Here is a 24,086-nt window from a genome sequence, read left to right as displayed (position 1 = left end):
AGACTAGAACATTAAACAGTATGCTTTTATATCAAGACAATCTGAAATTCTTTTTGCTATTGTTCTATTTCATGGGAGATTTGTTTTGTAATGAGTTGTGATATATTTACACATATTTCTATTAAAATGGAGAAAATATTTCCTGTCTCTTGCTGTTACTCAATTAAAACAATGATGGAAACCTACAATGTGATTACTGTGAAGATTTCCAAAGATAGACATGGATTTTTGCTTATATCTTGGTGCATTTTGTGGTTGTATCTTGGTTATTAAAGTCATTTTTAATTGGTTTACACTTTGTCATCCAATAAAATGTTTGGGGGGTAGAAGAATTCATTTGATTTCACTATACCCCCACTTCTTCCTATACTATCACATTATATCTAACATGATTTAAAATCATACACGAGCAGATTCCTGCCGTGGTAGGTATGACATGAAAGCTTTAAGGTTTTGAGTTTCTGGTGTGAAGAATTTTGAAACCCTTTCTTTTCATTCCTATGGGCCAGACTCTGGTTATCTAGTGCATGTATTTTCAACGATTGATCATGATTTCCATATTGCAATAGTGTGGGAATGAGAAGACCGTGGTCAGGAGTTGGAGGTCCCTCTACATCCCCGTACCTCTTCAGGAACCCCTTTCATTAGTTCTACACCTCCTTTTCACAGCACTAGGGAGATTTTTATAGAGTACAGTCTCCCTATCACCTAATCTCAAAATGCAGAAATAGGAGAGGAGACCCAAGCGGACTTTGTCTCTCTGTTGTGTTGGGGGGTGGTGAGAAGTGATTCAGTGTGGCTGCTTCTGCCCACAGTAGTGGTCCTGGGTGGTGCTGCTGCAGAAGCCAGCTAGCATCCTTTTCTCTGGGGCAGCAGCTTCAGTTGGACAGGCCTTGCATCTTGGAGCACAAGTTCTTTGGTTGCAGCCGTCTAATATTTCACTGTAGGAAACCTTTTATGGGAGTAAGACCTTTCAGTAATGGAGATTATTATTCTCTTACACAGGTACAAGAGTAACCCAAAATAGGCGAGAAAGACTCTTCCATTCAAAATTGACCTTGGTTATAATTTCATTTATTCTTAAGTTAAATGTGATTTTTAAAGATTGGCATCATTATGCAAAATAGTTTATGTAATTCTGGCTTGTTTGTCAGAATTAAGGAGATTTTGAATTTTTCTAAGTAATTCTTGTCAACCCAAAGGTTCCAGTTTTTTGTTTTTAGTATACTGTGTCATTTGCATAGACACTTCTGTTGGCTTTCTTGTTTAACAGAGGACAATCGAGAGCTATGTGGATAAACGCATGGGTACAACGTATGGCCCTCCTGCGGGAAAGAAGATGACTATTTTTATTGATGATGTGAATATGCCAATAATCAATGAGTGGGGAGATCAGGTATATTGATTCCACTGTACATTTTATTTCTTTATTTCATCACTGGGCTATTATTTTATGAGTAAATATTTTTCTGTTTTTCAGCATTCAGTTCTTGAATTCTAATAAGCCTGTTCTTTAGAAAACCTCAGAGACTTAGGTTCTGGGGAATAGAAGAAGTGACATTTTAATACTGAAAGGTGGTGTTCTTAGGTTACTAATGAGATCGTCCGGCAGCTGATGGAACAGAATGGATTCTATAACCTAGAGAAGCCTGGGGAATTTACTAGTATCGTAGACGTGCAGTTCCTGGCAGCCATGATCCATCCCGGTGGTGGACGCAATGACATTCCGCAGCGACTCAAGAGACAGTTCTGCATCTTTAACTGCACGTTGCCCTCCGAGGCGTCCATGGACAAGATCTTTGGTAAGATGCATGTCAGTGGGGCATTCGGGAGGCACAGCTGCTTGTGTTCCTGCCAGGAAATTTCCCCCAGAGGTCAACCCAGAAACAGCACTGGGTGGTGCCTTAGTCTGTGGCTTTGTCACTTTTCAGCAGTATATTTTTGTTTTGTGTGGAGATTCATTACAGATGCACACTGAATTGGATGCTTTTAGTGGGCCTCTTCTACCTGCTTCTATCATTTAAGTATTAATTGCCCATTTCTTAAGAGAGAAGGTTAAATGTCCAGTGAACATGGAGATGACATAGTTTTCTCATGGACGGTTGGTTACAGTAGTTCCATGTTAGCAGTATACAGATCTGATACTTTAACGAACCCATGCAATGATTTTGACTAAGGAAATAACAGAAAGATAAGGGAAGAAAAGAATCTCAGTCTGATCATCAGAATAACTGACAGGGTTGTACTCAATTACTGATGGATTAAATTCACATAATTTAATTAAGGAGCTGCGAGCCCAACATGTACCCATCTATATTCAACTGAGTAATAAAAATGCATTTATGACTGATCTTGGAGTAGTCTTTGCAGAAAAATAGTAGGGAGTTATGGACACCTTCCTCTTAGGTATTCATTTACAACTTCTGAAGCTGCTGTTGTGAATAACTCATTGTTTTACCTATTTCTGGCAGACAAAAGATGTCATCCTAACACCCTAGGCTAGCAGACGGTGGCAGTCATCTGCCTTTGGAGACAGTGATGAGCAAGAGCTGGAAATCGAATGACATTTGAGTCATCTACTCTTGGGGAAAGTAGATCAGAGTAGATGGTGGCTATCACTGATCTATTGCTTGCAGAATTTTACACATGAATAAAACTGTTTTAAAATATTTGAGAAGGCAACAGAATGGTGAACTCTTAGAGAGCTTTGGAAAGCATTTCACTTGTCACTTTATATATCTGCGTTATATACTTATTAATGTTCCTGATAATAGTATTGAATTAGTGCAGCCAGTGTATTCAATGGTCCTCTTCTCTCCATTCCTCTCTTTCTGATGTGCTGGGCATGGAACGCAGGCATCATACACAGCTAATCAAGTGCTCTCCCACTCAGCGACATCCGCAACCCTCTGTAGCATTTCTCAATCAACTCTTCATTATGTTAAATTCTGACATACTTGAACCTGTAACTTTTTTGATGTTTGAAAAAGAAACAATGTAATATCTTCAATATGTGACTATTAGTGTGTAATTACATTTTCTCAAATTCCATATTAACTGCTTTTCATTTTAAGTGTGTTTCTTTGAAGATTAGTGACAGTGCTGTGGCTGCCTCTCGTTTCAGGTGTGATTGGAGTGGGCCACTACTGTGCTCAGAGGGGCTTCTCAGAGGACGTGAGAGAGGTGGTGAGGAAGTTAGTGCCTCTGACCCGCCGGCTGTGGCAGATGACCAAGGTGAAAATGCTCCCTACGCCTGCAAAATTCCATTATGTGTTTAACCTTCGAGATCTTTCCAGGATCTGGCAGGGGATGCTGAAAAGTACTTCAGAGGTCATCAAAGAACCAGATGTAAGTGATACTTGGCAGAAAACAATTAATGTTGCTATTAATTGTGAATCCTGAGTATTATTAATTTTTTTTACATGAATTATGGCAATATTTTTTGTCCTTTCAGAGTGCATATTTTGTCACTGGTGTTCAACTAATGTTAATAAGGAAAAAGTAAACACATTAGAAAATTTCAATTGAAAATCTTGATTAACTTAGGTTTATACTTAGGGAGATAGTACGGATAATCATTTTCTAATGAGTAGAATACAAGAAGCAGTTAATTTTGTTTTTCCACATAAGGTATTTTTCTTATACTAAATAGTGGGAGCAATCATTAATTTTATTTCAAAATAGTCTTCATATTTTAAACTTAGTAGTTTATCTTTAAAATAGTTGTTTTTATTAACATTCAAAATGAAAAAAGAATCGTTTTATTATTAATCACCCATCATCTTTTCTCCCATGGTACAAGATGAACTAAAAGAATTGCATGTATTGGTAGAATTGCAAAGAAGCACCAGAGTAGAAAATTCATTTAATTAAAAAATGAGCATTTGTGTATATGCTTAAATGTGACCATTCCCAGATTTTAAGAATTTTCTTCAAACTCGAGACTTTCTGTAAATATCCAGCATGTCAAGGCTTGGTCACAGGAGCACTGAGGATGGAGCCCAGGGTCTCACACATGCTAGGTAAACACTCTACTCCTGAGCTGCGGCCCCTGATGGGCCCCTGATCATCTCTTATCTTTTCTGGAGTTGAGGAAGTAGCTAAATTAAGCAAATGGACTTTAGGAGACTTCCCTGGGCAAACACACAGGTAGTTAAATTACCAACAGAACTATCGTTAAGCTCGCCAAATGCTAACTGTCCGATCCCTTGGCTTTTCCCCAGATGCTTAGAAATGGGTAACAAAGGAATGTAAATCTTGAGGACTAGACATTTTGGAGAAAACTTATCATCTTTATAAAAGAGAATGAAGAGGCAGTTAGCAATTATGAATATTTTAAGTTGATTTTTTTCCCTCAAAGATATTGATATATATATATTTTTTTGTGGTACTGGGGATTGAACTCATGACCTTGTACTTGCCAGGTGGGTGCTTATGCCACTGAGCTAAATCCCCAGCCCCTAGATATTGGTAAATTAATGGGAGTATGGAATGCATTTCTTAAATACTAGTTCCCTACTTGAGTAGCTATTTTAGGTACTTAACAGCACAATTCCAGTAACTGGTACTACCACAAACTATTTTCTTAAATGACTCATTGAATACATTTTATTAAACTTTAATATTCTGACCATAGACTAATATTTCATCATTGGTAATAGTAGCTTCTAACTTGCAAAATGTAAAGAAATGTAAGAAATTTTCACTAGTCTATTATATCAAATGATGAGCTTAGAGATTTGTTATCCTTGCTATAGGAACAGGAGTGTTGTACAATTAATTTCATCAACTTTTGATTAACTTTGGACTCCAGATTATCTGAGCTTGGCATTGCTTTGTTTAAATAATACAGGTTGTTTTGCCACAAATTTTCTTCACTTGTGTTAACTAAACATACCATGTCATAGCATGTTATCTAACCACATTTAAGTATATTTTAAATATAACAATATCTAGTATACACACTGAGATATAAAAGTGTCTAAATTTATTTTTGTAATATCTAAGTTGTATGTATGAGAATTGTTTATACACTGTATTTTGGCCACATGAATATAGGTATTTTATTCAAAAAGACTGACTTATCACAAACTTAACGCCTTTCCATAGAATCTAGTTTGCTGGTTGATCAGAGGAATTTTCTTTTTTGCTAAGAGATATTTTCTTTTAGAGATTGCAAAAGAAAAAAACCCTATCTTTCCTTTAATATACTTGAATGAAACTAATGTGAAAAGCAATTTTTAAAATTTTAAACTCTTTAAAGTGTTACATTTGGCATCAAGAAAGATGATCTCTATAATACCCCAACTTGAATTTCCAATTATGGCATGGTGGGGTTTAATCTTGCGTGTAAACTCTGCCTTTCACAGGAGCTGTTAACGCTGTGGAAGCATGAATGTAAACGTGTGATAGCCGATCGTTTCACTGTGTCTGACGATGTGACCTGGTTTGATAAGACCTTAGTGAGCCTGGTGGAGAAAGAGTTTGGCGAAGAGAAAAAACTCTTGGTGGATTGTGGAATTGATGCTTTTTTTGTGGATTTCTTGCGGGATGCCCCTGAAGCTACAGGTAAACTTGAAGCAGAGAGTAAAGTTCTCCAGTAGGATTCCCAGAGAGGAGTCTCAGTTTGGGAGGTTAGTTTTCTGCTTAGAAACAATCTGAAACAATCCCGGGACATTGTGGGGACTCAGTAAATGCAGGATGAAAGGAGGAATGTGTTAACTTGAAATGCAGAGACGGATTAACTTTGTATTTGCCACTCTTGGGCGTTAAGGTAGACTTGGGAAGCTAGGAGGGTAGAAGGGACTCCCAGGGATTGTCGTCTGTCTGAGGTCAGTTGGAGGAAGCTCCAACACGCATTAGCTGGATGTCTTGGAACTTTCTTGAACTGCATCCTTATTCAAGGGAACAGAAACGAGCATATGCGCCCCGTTGTGAGCACTGCGGGGAAATGAATGAAGTGTTACCAGGACAGTGGTGTGGCACCTCTGGCCATCATCACTGCCGAACAAAAGAAAGCAAAAAAAAAAAAAAAAAAAAAAAGCCAAGAATAATTATTACTCAGGTCATCTGAATGTTGTAAAGAAAGAGAAGAGCCCCAAATTATATGAGAAAGTCACTAGGTATAATTGGAAAAAGATGGGTGAAGTAAAGGTGAACTTTTATGTTTCTGGGCCTGTGAAAAATGGAGATATATTGCTTTCCTTATGAAAAGAGACTCTGTTCCAATTATTTTCCTCTCAGAAATAAGTGAGACCAAGAAAGATATTATAACCTCTTCTAATACCAAGGATGGATTTTAAGTTAATTTGCATATGTAAAATTACACATATAAGGACCTATTACTTATGTCTCCTAAGTGACCAGAAATGAACAGGCAGCCCTTGACAGGTTCTGATAACAATGTGTAAGCTGTCAAACATTTCTAAATGACAGTTGCCAAAGGGCGTTCATTGTTGGCTATGCAGTTGGAATGAAAGTGGATACATTTTATTTTAAATCGAGTCAAATATGTTCCAAAATTCTATAAAAGCATATTTGCAAAAATAATTAGAATGTATCTTATATTTATCATACTTATTTTATTTCCTGTATTTCAGAAGGGTAAATAGACAATGTGTCACTTTTTTCCTTTGGTTACTAACATTAACTAATATCCAGTGTTAGTGAATTTATTCATATGTAATTCAGTTTTTTCTTTGGAATTATAATTCATAGTCAGTACGGGAGTGTTAAACTCATACATGATGAATTTTTAATTTTAAAAAAGTATACTGACTTTAATACATTTTCCCAGTGAAACAATTCAGTATGTTCAGTCTTTACCTTCTAATCCCATGCCCTATAATTCTTTTCTATGTTTACCAAATGAGAGTTTGGAATCATAGAAATCATATAAGCAAATGCGGTAATCCTTTTCTATTTTTGTTAAAAACTCAGGTAATTCTTGACTTCCTTTGTAATTTTGGCATTAAGTCTCACCTTTTTTGACTTTCTTCTTCACCATCAAGCTCATATCTTTGGGAAAATCTTTGAAATGCAGTGTTCATTTGTGGCTACAAATTGAATTTTGTAAACACAAAATTACTTGACATTGGCTTTTTCTTGACAAGAAAGAAACAAGACTGCATGTGATCACAAAAATCCTAATGCTTCTATTATTCCTCGCTTTCTTTTGTTGCACCACTGTGTAATATGGCATTTGATGACTATTAGTATTATATTCAGTGATAAATTATAAAATTATGAATGAAGTAATTTAGGACTAAGAATATAGTGAAAAAATAACTGATTCTTCTTCCCCAACAAGGTGAAACTTCTGAGGAGGCTGATGCTGAAATGCCCAAAATTTATGAGCCAATCGACTCTTTCAATCAACTGAAAGAGCGTTTGAACACATTCCTGCAGCTGTATAATGAGAGTGTCCGTGGCACCGGCATGGAGATGGTGTTCTTTGAAGATGCAATGGTTCACTTAGTCAAGGTATGGCGGCCTTGCCAGGTAGCTCCTTGCTGAAGAGGCAGGTGCTTTGCTTCACACAGAATCCTCCTCCCAGCCCCTTCCGGTTTCATCTCCTAGGAGAGTACTCAGTTTAAAAGCAAACTCCATGCTATATTCCAATTTAATTGCTAAACCAAATGCAACATGTCACACCTTATAGGCTTAAAATAAGCGCATGTGTATTTCTAATGTGTGATGTGATAATTTTATTCAGTGTTGCCACACAGCTTCCAGCTCAGTGTTTTCATCACATAGGATCAATGTGGTTGACATCTGAGTTCAAAGCTTAGCAAAGTCTGCTTATTTTTATATCATGTAAAGAATATTGTTATAAACGTAGTGCACAAACCTGGAGGCCACTGAGCTAAGGGGAGTAAGGAAGATGCTAAGGGCAAATGCTATAAGCTTCTACCCGTGGTAGGTGGTTAGAGTATTAAAATTCACAAAGACAGAAAATAGAATGGAGGTTGCAGAGGCGGGGTAGAGGGGTTTGGTCCATGTTTGTGGGCACAGTATCAGTTCTTCAGGATAAAAGGGCTCTGGGGTGATGACAGTTGCATGGCAGTGTGAGCACACCTAATGCTATGAAACCAGCTACGCTGGAATGACTCTGATGGTCAGTTTTCTGTCATCTATGCTTACTGTAATTAAAAATAATAATTTCAAAAATTGCATAAACAGTTGGCTTTGAGCAGAGGAAAATTCTGTTGGAATAAAGTCCACCTGGAAAGTACAGTGTCCATTCTATGTTTTGTATGAGTCATTCCGGTGTCCACTGCTAGGACAACCGACTCTCAAAGGTGAGAAGTGAATGTGTTGTTTGACCTAACAACTTATGTGACCTAATTTATCAACGTGATAAGATAATGTTACTTATAATCAGTCCTTGGTATTCTCTTTGTTGACATCAGTTACCTTTTCAAACTTTACTGTTTTGTTAGAAGAAAACTATTTGAGATTATTGTCTACGATTGCGTAGGTTTAACCATGAGGAAATGTCTCGGAAACACAAATTATCTTCTGTGGTCAGTTAGAAATGGATTTTAGAAATGAGGAAAGTTCCAGAGATTATCTAGGAAACCTTTCCTCTGAAAATGGGGATTGGCTCTCTGCTTCTTTTTCCGCTAGTGGGCCAGGGAAGACTTTCCATAAGGCTGGAGTAGACATGGCAGAAGGAGGAAGCCAGAAGGGTTGTGGTGGGATTGGGTCTCCCCACCTGAGGGCATTCAGCTTGGCATCTCTGTGAGTTATTAGAGATATCTCTACCCAACAATGGGCCCTGAAACTCTTCCAAAGCCCATCATCATCATGGTTTGGAATGAATGCTAACTTTATGGTTGTTAGGAATGAAGTGTTTTGGGAAGAAGTGATAGTCTGTTACATTTAATAACTAAAAGAAAGGGAAAAATAGGCAAAGCATTTTCCAATGGAGTGATGCCAATAGGCAACTTTATAACTAAGTGACTTTTGGAGGTGCAGTCCGACTACCCTGGCATTTCATGATCAATCACATTGAGGATGGTGTTTTTTAATGTGATCTTATGGTTGAGCAAGTTCTTTGGAACTGTCTCTTTTCCATGTTTTGCACAGACAAAAATGAACCATTCTTCATGTGTCTGGTGTGCTACCGTGTCTTGGCTAAGGGTCCTTGTGCGTGTTTTCCCTTGCCCTCAGCCTCTAGCTTGTTTGCTCTGGAGTAGTGAAAGTGTCTGTGGCCAGAAATTTGAGTCCAAACTCTGCAGACTTCCTACTATCTTCTAGGCAGATCCTCCCAATACTTGTTTTCTGTACTCAGTACATGCATGCTGTCACAAGAGTAGGATTTTGGCATTTATTGCCTAGTCACAAGACAAGATAGAAACCAAAAAAGAATTGGAGATAAAGCTGCAAGTGAGTGGGATGAGATCTGAGACCTAGCACGCTTCTTAGCTCCTTTCTTCATCAAAGTAATGATTTTCTTTACACACAGATTACAGCTGTTTGGCTCCTTGGTGAAAACTGAGATTACAGTATGCCGTAGATAACTTTCTATGCTCCAGCCCCATGAACCAGGCCTGCCAAGTATCATCCAAGAAAAATCCTGATGCCACAGCGGGCTACCAATATGAATTCCTGGCCCAAACTGTGTTGGGCAGAGTCTGTTTTTTTTCTCCAGGCACTGAGATCTGGGAGTCACCTCTGTCTTTCCAGGACAAACGACTGCTGAGATGGTTACACAACAGACTGCCTGAGATTCAAGCAGTCCTAAGTGTGAACCTAAACTAATCCTTTGCTGTCTCTTTTCTTGCTTTTTCCCTGCCCTCTCCTGAAGTTTCTACCCTTAGGGGGATACCTCAGGCCATTTTCTAACTCTAACATTTTGCCTATTCTAGTCCTTCATTCTGCAATGTAGCCTAACTGCTGCCTAGTATGCCGTGTTCTTTGCACAGCAAATTTCTAGCATCGTTCAAGGTCCAGATTAAGTTTCAGCTCCATGCTGGAGACTGGCCTTCCCCAGGCTGTGATGTCTTCTTGGTTTTCTCCTGTTGGTCTTCATTCCTTTCCTGTTCCATGTTCACTCTATTTCCATGGATCCATCTCTCTCCCCTGCCATCCTATAACTATCTGTAAGGCAAGGGGGACATTATTAATATTTAAATATTTGATAGTGCAAGTAGAAAATGTTCATATTTTAGAACACAGTAGCCCCATTTGAGGGTCTCCTTTGACTTCATTTTCCTGAAATCTATTTTCAACTAGATTATGAATTTTCTGAGTCTGCCTTTAGAGCCGTCTGTGTTTTCATGGCTCTACATTTGTCGGATTTGTTTTGAGAGATTACCATATGCTAGAAACTGGGAATTGGGAATTTTAATATAGGAACTCAACTGAATTCCAGGTAAAGATGGTGAGATGAATATCCTTTAATTCCCAATAAACAAAATTTATATTTACACCTAATACAGTGACCCATGCCAAACAAAGGAAGCACTTATGGCTGAAAGGGGCAACCAAAGGAAAGGACAGAAGGTTCTATTGTGGCTTCTGGCAGGTCTTTATGTGCCTTATCTGTGCCAGTTGAAGTTGTACCAGGGAAAGATGTGAGACACACCTACTACTCCCTCCACCCACAACGATGTTAGAAGAGTCACACATGGGGGTAAGCAGCAAGCTAGGACAGCAGAGCTTAAATATCTACCTGTCTCCGTTTTTCAGTGTTCATGCTAACGTGGGGGAGACTGATCATTCACAACAAGTATGGAACATAATCCAGCTGGAGAGGGAAATGCTGAGAAAAGGCAAAATGTGGAGCCCTAGGAACCCTGGGAAGCTTTCTTGGTCACAGAGAATTGGCCCTCTTTACAGCCCTTACCTTCTTTCTGTATTTGTCTTAGAAAAACGAATGTCATAGCAGTAATCCAGGCTGCAGCTACAGTCAGGAGAAAAGAAAAACAATTATCACCTAAGGTGAAAAGATCAAGGCTTTTCTGTTGAATCTTCTCTAGGTGGGAAGGAAGTCTGATAGTTTAAGTAGTTTCTTCAGCACCAATAAAGACAAGGAAGTACAGTCTTCTACCAGGAAGGGGATTTGCAATTGTCTGGGGCTACTAACTAGCAAGGAGTGGCTTCCTGACATACCTTTTAGTCAGTTCTTAATAGCTACCTCGGCTAGTGCTGTCTTTACCAAGTAACAGGAATATTTACATGTATTTCCTTTTTCCTTAAAAATTTCATCGTCTATAGCATATGTTGGGAGTTTTCTTCCCTTGGATTTAAACTCTTCCTCTTTTCTTCCCTCCAAAAGTAGAGAATGTTCTAATCAAGTATATGCTCTGTATTCTGAAGACAGATGTCATGGTTGATACAGTGTGTCAACTTGAGAAGTTTAGAAGTTTAACTAAGTGACTCAGCATGGGGCCAGGGTCCTCACTTTGTAAACATCCTGAGCCTCTGCAAGAGGAGGGCACAGAGATGATGTGAGTGCTAGACCCAGCCTAGGGGGTAGTAGCCTATTTACAATATAAGGGAAGAAAAGAGGCTTGTCTCCACTCCCTGAATTTTGCTCTTGGTGTTTGTGCTGTCTCCTGTCACCATCAAGTGTTGCCCCTGTGCCATGTCATCCTGCCTTGGAGCCAGCTGATTATGGACTGAAACCTCCACAAACTGTGAACTAAATAAACATTCCTTCCTTAATTTTGAGTGTCAGGTATTTTGTCTCAGCAAGAAGAAGAAAGTATCCAAGACAAGAGACATTATTCTGAAATTTTGGTTGTTTTTCATATGAAAACAGAGGTAGGTTGGGAAAATGAAAGAACATCTCAAGTCCCTTGAAAATACAGAGTCCGGACTGTGTGCTGACTTTCTGAATGGGGTCTTCTTGGCTCTTAAAGGTGTTCTCTACATTTCTCACCCTATCTAATGCATCTCATATACTGTTATATTTCAGAAACGCAATCACTCCTTCAGCCAGCATCTCTTCAGTCTAATCTGGAGACGCCCATGTTGTCCAAAATGATTTTTTGGTCTTATTTTTGTATTGTGTAAGTAGGAAAAATGGTACATGTTGACAAATGCATGCCTTTTCTATTTCATACGATAGATCTCTCGAGTCATTCGTGCTCCCCGGGGTAACGCCCTCCTTGTGGGGGTAGGTGGATCAGGAAAGCAGAGCCTGACGAGGTTGGCTTCATTCATTGCTGGCTATATTTCCTTCCAGATCACACTAACAAGGTAAAAAGCTTCGACTTTAAAATAGGACACATTGCACAAAAAGGCCTGCTGAGGTCGCAAATGCATTTTTAAATGTTCATTAAGAATCATAATAGTTTTTCTCTTGAATGTTGGTGTGGCATCTTCCCCTCTCAGTTTTTGTTGTAGATCATGAATATTTTACATTAGTAATCTTCTTTTAAAACAAGTTAGTCTCTTATTTCAGTAAATCACTATCTCCTCCTTTGTACGTTATGTACAATATGGGTGTGATGGGTACTCTTTCCTGCATCTTAGAAGAAATTTATCTCTCCCAAGTGGCAATACAAATTTCAGAAGTGTTAATACAAAGGAGAGAAAACTGAAAGATTACTCTTGTATTCAAGGATTAGGACTGTTGGGAGTAACCTGTGTAGTGTTACCCTGTTGTAGTTTGTGGAGGGAAGCTTAGGTAGATAAAAGATGACTTGTATAGGGAAATGATTGGATTTAAGTTTTTGTCCCTAATTCTTGTATAAAACCTTGTACAAAAAGCACTTTTACACACATGAGCTACTTTGATTTTCTAAAGTATTTTGTGGAATAGGAAGGTAAATAGCCACAGCCTATTTTGTAGCTAAAGTTCAGAGAGGCTATGAATTGCTTGACATCTCAGATATAGCTGAGCTTTGATTGCAAGGTTCTCTCTCTTTCTCTTTCTCCTCCCGCTCCTTTTCTTTCCCTTTCTCCTTCTCCTTTTCCTTTTCTTTCCCTTCCCTTCCTTCCCTTCGCTTTCCTCCCTTTGCCTCTCCTTTCCTCCCCTCCTCTCCTGTCCTCTCTTCTGCTCTCCACCCTTGTCCTTTTCTTTTCTTTGCAATCAATCCTGGCTTCTGGTTTAGTGTGACTCGCACTGTATCAGTGCCTGAGTAAATACTTCACAACACTCATCGTGATAAATCAGTGCCTCCTTATGTCATTCTGAGTGATGTGTTACTAATGAAGGCAGAATCAAGTCTTCCTTTCCTTAATTTTTAAAATGGATTCCCTGTTTTATTAGGAAAACTTTTAAAGTTAGTATGTATTTTGATATGTAATGACCCAACTTCTCATGGTATACTTGGTGCATACACCTCCTCGCTCCTTTTTACTTCTCCTTTTCCTCCCCTTCCTTCTCAGCTCCCTCCATCCCCATCCTTCAAGAGACCATTTCCTCCTCCTCAAGCCTTTGCTCAGCAGTGGAAGGCTGGAATTCATCACCTCACATTGGGAAACACAATCACTTGTTGTGTATCTAAGGTCATATCGTTTGAGGTAGTGGGCCTTGTGATCTGGGGTTTGGGCTAAACGTTTTCCCCAAGTCACAAGAAACCAAATGAAGTGATTTACTTTGTGTTTGTTTTTTTACAGCAGAATTTTTTTCTAATATTTTGGATCTCATTGCTCTAGAAACCTTTTAGAAATATTGATGAGGGGTTATTGTTTTTCCAGTTATAGGGTTTAGTTAATAGGTGTTAAAAAGGACAGACTATTGAAGTATTTAGTAGCTTTAGAAAAATCAGATGGCCATTCTGATTTCATTTAATGACACAAAAAGGGTGAGTCTCCAGGACTGGAATATTTGTATTTATACTTTTGGTGTAATGGACTAATCTACATTGAGATTTTTCTAATGTTTCCTAATTAAAGGCTAAGAATTGCTTTTGATAGTTGTAAGATCAACAGTGGGGGTATTTCATACAGTTTCCAGCTTTCTACTGCAGTGCACTGATTTCTCAGAAAAGAAATTCTTTTACATGGACTCCAAAGATGCACAGATCATAATTGTGTTGGGGGAAGAAGAGGTTGTTATTTGTCTCTTTCACTCCATTGAATAAAAGCTTGAATTCATTTAGTTTAATTTATCAGGTGTCTTCTAACATGCCAATTGCAGATGAGTGCTTGATATACTAATTATTATTTCCAGCCAATGTGATCATTACTAATAAATATTTTCAAGATCATGCATGTAATGACATTCATTTATGGTTGAAGTTATATTTTAATATCAAGTGGAGTTTTGCTTTAGTTATTTTGTGTTCAAAAATGTTAACTATAATGTTTTATGGAGTATGGTGTTTTAAAAATCAGTTAAGCAGTAGCATTTATATATAATACTCACCTCGACACTGGGCCACAATGGACATTTTTGGATAACTAAATGGCATAAAATATTATTACAAGACTCTGTCTTTCCTATGAAAATATTTCAGTGAATGATGTATTTACACTCTTTCTTTAGATCCTATAACACATCAAATCTGATGGACGACCTGAAAATTTTGTATAGAACAGCTGGGCAGCAGGGCAAAGGAATCACTTTTATTTTCACAGACAATGAGATTAAAGATGAGTCATTTTTGGAATATATGAACAACGTTTTGTCATCGGGGGAGGTAGGAGGTCATTTATTCATATGTTTTTCTCTCCAGAGTCCCTCAAAGTTAGAACTCTCCTTATTTTCCTTCCTTTAGAGTTTTGAATAAATGTTACTAGTGATCAGTGAGAAGAATGCATTTTTAAACTGAGTTTTTATAGAATAAAACTCCAAATCAAAACATGGAGACAAAAAGTAAGAAGGTCAAGAAGAAAGCTTTATGTGTGTCCATCGCTGCCCTTGAAAGCTGTGACTTTGCAGAGAATCACAGAATTATTTGTATATTTTAAAATATGATCTTTTCATTTTGAAAACTTTCAGTTATTTTTACAGAAGAGTTTAAGAACACAAGTGAAGAAAAGACATTATACCTCTTGAGCCACACACTTCGGTTTGTTTTCCTATGTAGGTACTGAATATGGATACCTGTAATTTTTTTTTTAAGGTTTCCAACCTATTTGCTCGTGATGAAATTGATGAAATTAATAGCGATCTAACACCAGTCATGAAGAAAGAACACCCCAGGCATCCTCCTACTAATGAGAACTTGTATGATTATTTCATGAGCCGGGTCCGAAAGAACCTCCATATTGTGCTCTGCTTTTCACCTGTGGGGGAGAAATTTCGAACTCGAGCCTTGAAGTTCCCTGCCCTGATTTCAGGATGCACAATTGACTGGTTCAGCCGATGGCCTAAGGATGCCTTAGTTGCTGGTGAGTGTGGTGGAAAGCGTCGTGTCGGGTTTCTGGTCTACAGCGTCTGCCGACTCACTGACTTTCTGTGTTGTTTGCCATCTCTGTGCTGGGTTGAGCCAACTCTAGTGCTTGAGCACTTTAGATACAAGATGTTGCTTTTTCAAATTAAGTAGCTAATTTTTTTTCCCAGAGCATGGCTGTTTGGAGACAGAGACCTTCCCTTTGTAAGCTTTAGTTACAAATCTGTGGTTGGATCCCCAGACAGTTTCTGGGATGTCAGAGGAAGGAGGCACTGAGACTTCAATCTCACTTGTCTTTTTAGTGGGTTTGTTAACTCCGGGGTAGTTAAAACCAGTGTCTTTTGGGCATTACCTTTTCATGCTGCAGCGTTGTAAATCAAAGTGGAAAACATTATCCAGCAACCCTCTGATGGCTTCTGTCCTGCACAAAGGATGTTAACCGGACTTCTCTGGCTGCAGCCTTGCTGCCTTCTCTATGTAATCTTCCCTCCCACAGAAACCTGATGCTTCCCTTACTCTGTAAATTAAATTGGAGCATAGAAGTGGCACAGGAGATGTTCAAGATCATCCATGTAGTGCACTGTCTTCCCAGATTCCAGCAAGAAATGACTTGTGGCTATTTTAAAAATCTGCAGTCAGGTTTCATTGTTGAACTGCTGTGCAGAATGATAAAGGAGCCCCAGTTTAGGGAGATGTTTTCAAACATTTTGTCTGATTGTTAAGTTTCAAGCAGAAGACCCTTACCTCCTGGTGATGTGTTATAGGTGCTTATTTCTAGCAGTAGGGCAGTGCAAGATGAAGAGAGGGAAGAGGCTTTTTGGAACCTCTCCCCTACCACTCTGACTCCCCGCTCCTGCTTCTCCAGCTCTGTGATGCCTTGTATGAGAGGGACTAATTAACTTAGCTCTTGCTTTCAAGGATGGAGAGGGATGTTCACTGACTTTTCAGGGGTACAAGAATCCAGGAAGATCAGAACTGGAGCTAGAATACAAGTCATCTACCTATCTGTCTGTCTATATCTATCTATCTATCTATCTATCTATCTATCTATCTATCTATATCCATCTTGTGTCACAAATCATATATAGATTAAACAATCCTCTCTGTGTGTATAAATTTTATTCTCAACACACTATTGACAATAATAGTTTTCCAATATGTGACTTTTGAATATAGATTATTTCAACATAATTGAAGCATAAATGTACAATACAATCTGTCTTGGAAGACTTGAGAATAGAGCAGCAATTTAAAATTTTAAGTCCTGTAGAAATATACATACAACTTGGGTTAGGACTTTAAAAATATCTGCAGTAGGATTTGCATGCAAAGCACAAAACAATAGTATTTCAGAGTTGTATTGAAGTTTACTATGAGATGTGATAATCAGTATGCAAGTTCTATGTAAAATGCCATGTAAGGTATTACCATTAATGATAAAAATAGCAGCATCAGGTGACAAATACTACAGAATACGATAATTAAGAGGATTTCATTTTAATGTAAAGCCTGCCTGGTAAGCCCCTATTTCAATCACTGATTACCAGACAGATGGCACATCCTTCTTTTGTGAATTTCTCTTGACTGCCTCATTCTTTTAAATGTCATTGTATTGATTCCAGCCAAGATTACATACATAGAGAAGACTTTCATTTCTGTGCCATCAGTGCCTAGCTAATCTTCATGAATGAATTTATTAGCTTATTTATTCAAAATGTATTTGTTAAGCTTCATGACATCTTCTGACCAGGTACATTAGAGGGCAAGGAATGTCTCTTGCAGCCTCCTGTATAATATGCTCCATCAGGTTTTATCTTTAGTCTAGTCTGTTACCTGTCTTGAAATCTGTGCCCTCATCCATTCTTATGGACTCCTTAACTCATTGTGTCTGCAAACCAAGCCGATTCTGTCTCTCAGGAAGTGCCACTGTTGCTACTTAAGCTAGGCAACCAGAAATCTCTTCTGTCTTTAACATCCCTCTTTCCTTCAACTCTCAGGCTTAATCTGTCTCCAACTTATGTCTAATTTATCTCCTACATACTGGTAGAATCTATCTCTTTCCTCTATACTGACCCCTACCTGGCCATCATAGTTACTGGAAAACCTAGGTACCTCCTAGTGACCTCTTGTCCTTTCCCACCTATCTCCTAGCCCTCTCACATTGCAGACTGAATAATGGTAAAAAAGCTCAAAAAGCTCCATGTCTGTTTGCTTCCAGGAAAAAGGACTCTTCTTCGGCATTGCCTTCCTGGCTGGCAAGAGCTGGCCCCTTTCCTGGGCTCACTTTTCCCTCACTTTGCTCCCTGGATCTTTGAAGAAGCTGTTTATCATCTCATGCGTTGCTCTCCTCCTCACATTGATCACTGCACCGTCCTCAGCTAAATGTAACCTCTTGGGGAGAAGATCTTCCTTTCACTCTCCCATTAACCCCGTTTTCTTTTATCCATCTCATAGCGTGTGGTGTGGTGCTTTGTTTTCCTGAGGTGAACCACAGTTTGTAATTTGTGTACCTGGTTGTGGAGTTTGTTTGGTGAAAAGTTATGGGCTATCCTTTATAGATGATTTGTTTCTTTTCTCTAACAGCTTTTAATATTCAGCTGCTGTGTTAACTTTCTGGGATGTTAACTAGCATATGTGTTGATGTAGTTTTTTTTTTTTTTTTTATTATGGCTAATTGGTGTTCTGTAGTCTCAATTACCTGTATGTCAAGTTCTTTTTTCCTGCTTGGAAAGTTTTCTGACATTACTTCTGTAAACAGGTTCTTTGAACAGGTTTTATAAAATGTCATTTGTGCTATCTCCTGCTTTTTTTTTTTTACTCCAATCAATCTTGTGTTATTTTTCTTTGCATCATCCAAGCAGCCGGAATGATTTTTTGTGATTTATTGCCATTTTTAAGAAATATTTCTTTTCATGATCACTACATCACAATCTTCTCTTCTGTATCTGATGTTCTGTCCTAAAATTGGCTCATTCTGCTGGGTATATTTTCAAAGTAATATTTAATTTTCTGGATATCTCTTTGAATTTGTTTCATGGATTCTATTTCTTTCCTATGTTGGCCATTCATGATTTCCATCACTGTCCTAAGCACCTCTATGTTTTTTATTTGTATCTGTTATAGAGTCCTAAAGCACATCTTTTATTATGGCCACCATCTCAGTAGTTACCTGAGAAATTGTTTCTGACTTGATTTTTTCTAGGGCCCTCATTGATCTACCTTATTATTTCCCCTGTTACCACTTAGGAGAATCTAGGTGTGGCTTTCTAATTGTCCCTTCTGATTGCCTCCAGGGTTTGCCTTTGGTGAGCTGGAAGTCTGTGCTTGCATCTTGGTTGAGAGTCTAGTCATTTTCTATTTTTTTGAGTTTAATTCCTGGGTTGTTGCTAGGAATTATTTATGGTGAGTAGCTTTATTTCTAGTATTTATAACCATTAGGAAATGACTGTTTCTTAGAGATGTATTCCAGGTGTAGCTCACCACTGCCAATTGTATGTCTTGAAAAAAATATACTTAGTGTCTATCTCATTTTTACTCTCTTTGATATTTTGGAGAGGCAGAAAGACAACTTGCAACATGAAGAAAAAGATCATTCATATTAATACTTTTTTCACTTAAGGAAGAAATCACTACATGATAAAACAACATATAAACTTCATAAAATTTAATTTTTTGGTGTTTGCTCAACTCATACATGAAAATTAAGTGTTCAGGATGTCTTACTTTATTACCTTTCCCTGTAATGGTAAAGGATATTGCCTTTCATTGTGTGCTAAATTATATTTGCCACCAAGCTGATGAATGATACACATTATTTACCAATATTCAGTAACTATTGTGAACTTAATTAAGTAAGTAACTACTAAAGGTGAAACATTACCATTCTTTTGTAAAAGCATTGTGTGCTTTTACTTCTTAGGCTCCTTTCCTTGATTCTTTTCTTTTCTGTCCCATTTTTATTGACTATATTTCTATTTAAAATTTTAATGGATGTTGGCTACTTTCATTAAGATACATAAAAATGGTTATGAAAATTTTAAGCTATACTGGGGACTTGGCCAAAATCCCGAATCTCCCAGATGGGTGTATTATTATGGTGAAGGCTTAAATAAATGGACAAGTAGTATGATTTTAGGGCTCCAGGAGAATCAGAACCCTCTAGCAGAGTTTGAGATTCTGGGGGCTGAGACCAAGGGCTTCTCAGGGCCACCCATATTTATTAGGTTTTGAAACAAAGAGAGGGGATACTGAGAAAAGCACAGGAATTGAGCAGGACCTTTAAAGACTTCTTCAAATAGTAAATTATGCCAATTTGGTAGAATTGTCTTGTCTCCATGATGACATTTATGGTGGGAAGAGACTGCAGGAGTGAGATGCCTCAGCTGCAGTTTGTATCTACTTAATTGGGGTTGGAGCCAAGCGTCTACAGCTGTGGCCTTATCTTGCCCTTTGATCCCTCTGGCATCACAGGCTACTACAGGCCTCAATAAGGACCAGTGATTCGTAGAGGTTCACTCACACCGAATCTGCTGCCCATCTCCAGACAAGAGGCCTAGGCTGAGGACAAACTCACAGATAAACACAGAAAGCCAATTAGTTAAATTTAAATCCTGCTCAGAGCCACTGTGTAGTGGTCTCCACCAAACCTACATTATACCATAATTTCCTTGTAAATTCCATGGGATTGAGACCAAGTTGCATATTTCTCTCATTCTGTGGCATTCCTCAGAGTGGGGGCTATGTGGAGGACACTCAGTATATATGTATGATTTTCTCTTTAATTATAGCTTATATATATGCCAAGTATTGCTGTCCTAAAACTAGTTCATTATTTGGTCTTGAAGGGTCAAGGTCTCAAACAGAGTTTTACTTGAAGGTTTCTGTACAATGCTGTAAACTAGAACTGACTGCAGATGGCCAGCTGCCACCTTTAAGAGCAAGCTGCGCACAAAATATTTTAGTGATGAACATTTTCAGGTGGCAAAGACAGTCAGCACCTGGAGGAATTAAGGGACTGACAAGTTCTGAGTAACAAAATAAATAGGATTGTGAAGTATGAGTACCAGGTGGGCACTGATGTCTGAGTTATTTGTATCACTTTCATCCTTATGTAAACCATAAAACAGCCTGGCTGCTGACCAGCACCTGCAGCTGCATAGCATCAGAAAACACAAGAAACAGGAAAACAAAGAAGAAGGATAAAAGTCTTTTATACATGAAGTTTTATATGTGAAAGGGAAAATAAAATTGTTGATGTCTCAGGCCTGGGTACAAAAGTGCTGACAATTACCCTACTTAGCTGGGGTTACAAAAGTGGTTTGCAGGCTTAGGAAATGTCTAAGTCTTAAAAAAAAAAAACAACTAGGAAATTGTTAAATGGCAATTCACATCCGAATTTCACACTTTGTCCTCTTTATTCCTTGTAGTGTCTGAACACTTCCTCTCTTCCTACGATATTGACTGTAGTTTGGAAACCAAGAAGGAGGTGGTCCACTGCATGGGCTCTTTCCAGGATGGAGTGGCTGAGAAGTGTGTGGATTATTTCCAGAGATTCAGACGTTCTACCCACGTGACGCCCAAATCGTACCTTTCCTTTATTCAGAGCTATAAATTCATATATGGAGAGAAGCGTATAGAAGTGCAGACCTTGGCCAACAGGTAGGTGTGACATTCAAATAAAAGTTACTTTAAAGCAGTGATTCTCAAGTTGGGACCAAAGTGCCCTTTCTGAACATCTTTCAATACTGGAGATATTTTAACTTGGCGGTGGTGGGGTGAATGCTTGTTTGCATTTAATGCACAGAGGACAGAGATGTTGCTACACATCTGACAGGGGACAGGACCCCTCCTAGCCAAGAATTACCTACCTTAAAGTATCAGTAGTGCTGAGGATGAGAAACTCTCTTCTAGTGCCTATTTTGGGACTGTACCATGATTCCTGGGGATTTTGTTGTTGCCCCATGGAATAGACTTGCCAAGTTTTATGTGGTCTGCCTCCTTCTATGCTATGAGACGAATGAAAGAGTGGTAAGAACCACAGACCCGCGAGGAAGCGGAGGATGAAGGCATGCTCTCCTCCTTCTCATCTCCTCGGAGAGAGAAAAGCCTGGCTCGCACGTATGTTCACAACAAGGCGCAGTCCCTGCTGCACTCACTTTGTCTCGGATTTCCCTGCTTACCTCATGTTTTCCTGCAAGCTTGGATCTGCCAACATTCACCCATGAGCAGGAACCTGGAGGAGTGATTAAACCAAGTGGTTGTGGAGCGCCCACTCTTAACTGCACATTATTTCAGATTCAGGCAGGCAACTAGTTCCTTTTTGGGCTTCTCAGTGGCTTTAACTTTGTTTCCTTTTCCTTTTTTTTTTTTTGGTACTGGGGATTGAACTCACGACTGTGTGCTTGCAAAGCAGGTGCTTGTGCCACTGAGCTAAGTTGCCAGCCCCTGTTTCCTTTTCTTGAGCCTGGCTTTCTTGTTTTAACTTCATTAGATTGTTTTTTTAAAATTTTGTCTTTATTTTAAAAACAAAACAAAAGGATGGAAGCATACCTAATTTAAAAAATACTAGGAAATTAACACTAGTTCATATGCTGTGTAGTTTTTTGAAAAACAGAGTTATTTATTTTTCTTCTTCCATGATAAGCCTTAAGGATTTGAAGTCTATTGTCATTAAGCTTATGTCACTGAGCACAATTCCTACATGATACACGACCGTACCATTCCTCATGTCATGAACACGTCTTGGTGGGCTCACTGTTCTCTGTGGGAGATATGCGAAGACTTGCACATGTTGTTATTGTGGAACTCCACCTGGATTTATGTCCTTTCTGTGAAGTCCTGTTGGGATTTCTGTCCGCGTGCACGCTCATTCTTTAAATGCCACCATCACTGCAGTACTCAACTTGCTGAGCTAGTTGTTGCAACACGTAGCCAAGCACCACAGACTTTTAACATTGCTTGCCTGTACTTTCAACCCAGAATGAATACTGGATTGGAAAAACTAAAAGAAGCTTCAGAGTCGGTGGCAGCCTTGAGCAAAGAACTGGAAGTAAAGGAAAAGGAGTTGCAAGTGGCCAATGAAAAAGCTGACACGGTGGGTGGACATTCCTGCATGCACCATGTTCCTTTGGATTTCACAAATGTTAATGATGCCTGCATATTTGCTACATTATAACTGTGGAATTATAGATGTTTACTTCCATTAAGGTAATGCACTATTAGTTTTCTATTTGAAAAATTGGCTAAGTGGACAAAATCAACAACTTAAGGTAAGAATGTACATTTTCCAGCTGGATCTTCGGCAGTTTTTGATGACTTTTGAACATTGTCTTATGTTTAATTAGGTCTTAAAAGAAGTGACAATGAAAGCACAAGCTGCTGAAAAGGTCAAGGCTGAGGTACAGAAGGTGAAGGACAAAGCTCAGGTCATTGTAGACAGCATTTCAAAAGACAAAGCAATTGCTGAAGAGAAACTAGAAGCGGCAAAGCCAGCTTTAGAAGAAGCAGAAGCAGCATTGCAGGTATGTCTGTGTGACTGATGGACATTTAGGCTTAGAAGGGAGATGGAAGAGAAAATTAACTGATAACATGGAAATGCTTTATGGGGTTAGGCCGCAGCCCTAGTCACTAGAATGATTTCAAGTAGTGCTTTTTAAGACTTTACTTATGCCTTGGAGATTTTGCATGTGTAAAATAATAATTTCATGCTCCATACTCATGAATAATGAGGATTTTTGTGGAATGTGGAATCCTGGGTTCTCATTTCAGTTCTACTATGAAAAGCTATGTGACGTTGGAAAAGTAACAAACTTTCTGAAATAACATTTCCTCATTCATTCACTAAGAACTTTGAAGCAGGTGATGTAACTTTTCTGAGACTGCCCATGAATTATCTAAATACTTTCTGGGCTAATGTTAGGAAATTAATCACAGAGTATGAAGAGGACTGTTGTGGTTACTTTTCTCTCATTGCTGAGACAAAATGCTTGATGCCCAAAATAAAGGAAGAAAGATTTATTTAACTTATGGACTTTGGAGGTTTTAGTCCATACTAAGCTGGCTCCAAGACAGGGCTAAGGGGCAGCTGTTCATGGCAGCCACAAGTGATAAGAGTTAAAAGGGCAGAAAAGGAAAAACACACCTCCTTCCCTCCCCCATATGGTATGCCAGACACCTGCCCCTGGGCGGGTGCAGCACTCACACCACCAATCCCAGTGCTAGACAATGAAGCAATCACAAACGCTAGATTCAGCCTCCTCCAGGACTACATGAGGCTTTGGGGGACACCCAGACACAGACCATAACAAAGTCCAAACAGTCAATGCAATTCTGTGGCACTATAGAATTGATGCAATTATACAGGAGGTTGTTTGCTGAAAATGTAATGCATTTAGCAAACTAGGCCACTCTTCAAAGAGCTGTACTATGGTTGAAGATTCAAGTTTTGCTTTGGCCTCAATATAAGATTGCTTTAACTTCAGTCTCCCTCATCTACTCCCTAGTGTTATTGATTCTTGGCTTAGAAATGGCTGGGAAATGAAACTCAGGTATCTGTCCATTGCTAACTCAAGTGATTTAACCTCAGTGGAGCGTCCATCATTAATTAATAATCTAATTATGTCTTCTTACCAGTTCTTTAGCTTGCTGCCTGAAACACTTCTAAATCTTTTTAATCCAAGTGAAGGCTGGAGTCTTTTTGAGTCAATGTATAACAAGCATTTCTGTACCTTTGAGACAATGAAGATACTGCTTTTTTATTTATTTTTCCAATTTTCCTCACTACTGTCGCAT

The 24,086-nt window shown here is 38.6% G+C and overlaps 1 protein-coding gene across 2 annotated transcripts in view; it reads left to right on the top strand.

The window, feature by feature from the left end:
* The window catches only part of Dnah5 (dynein axonemal heavy chain 5), a 282,354-nt gene that overhangs the window by 182,203 nt on the left and 76,065 nt on the right, over positions 1-24,086 (top strand). For both annotated transcript variants that reach the window (XM_063257979.1, XM_063257978.1), the window contains 11 exons: positions 1,274-1,396; positions 1,589-1,802; positions 3,125-3,348; positions 5,370-5,568; positions 7,310-7,482; positions 12,080-12,210; positions 14,447-14,600; positions 15,027-15,294; positions 20,723-20,954; positions 22,275-22,389; positions 22,640-22,816. In XM_063257979.1, the coding sequence (XP_063114049.1) occupies positions 1,274-1,396; positions 1,589-1,802; positions 3,125-3,348; positions 5,370-5,568; positions 7,310-7,482; positions 12,080-12,210; positions 14,447-14,600; positions 15,027-15,294; positions 20,723-20,954; positions 22,275-22,389; positions 22,640-22,816 (2,010 nt within the window). The remainder of the gene's footprint in view (positions 1-1,273; positions 1,397-1,588; positions 1,803-3,124; positions 3,349-5,369; positions 5,569-7,309; positions 7,483-12,079; positions 12,211-14,446; positions 14,601-15,026; positions 15,295-20,722; positions 20,955-22,274; positions 22,390-22,639; positions 22,817-24,086) is intronic.

Source organism: Cavia porcellus, unplaced genomic scaffold (genome assembly GCF_034190915.1).
Source record: "Cavia porcellus strain 051 isolate PalLab524CR breed Dunkin Hartley unplaced genomic scaffold, mCavPor4.1 scaffold_11, whole genome shotgun sequence".
Taxonomy (NCBI): Eukaryota; Metazoa; Chordata; class Mammalia; order Rodentia; family Caviidae; genus Cavia; species Cavia porcellus.
Note: the sequence above shows the minus strand (reverse complement) of the source record. Positions and strands in the feature narration are given on the sequence as shown.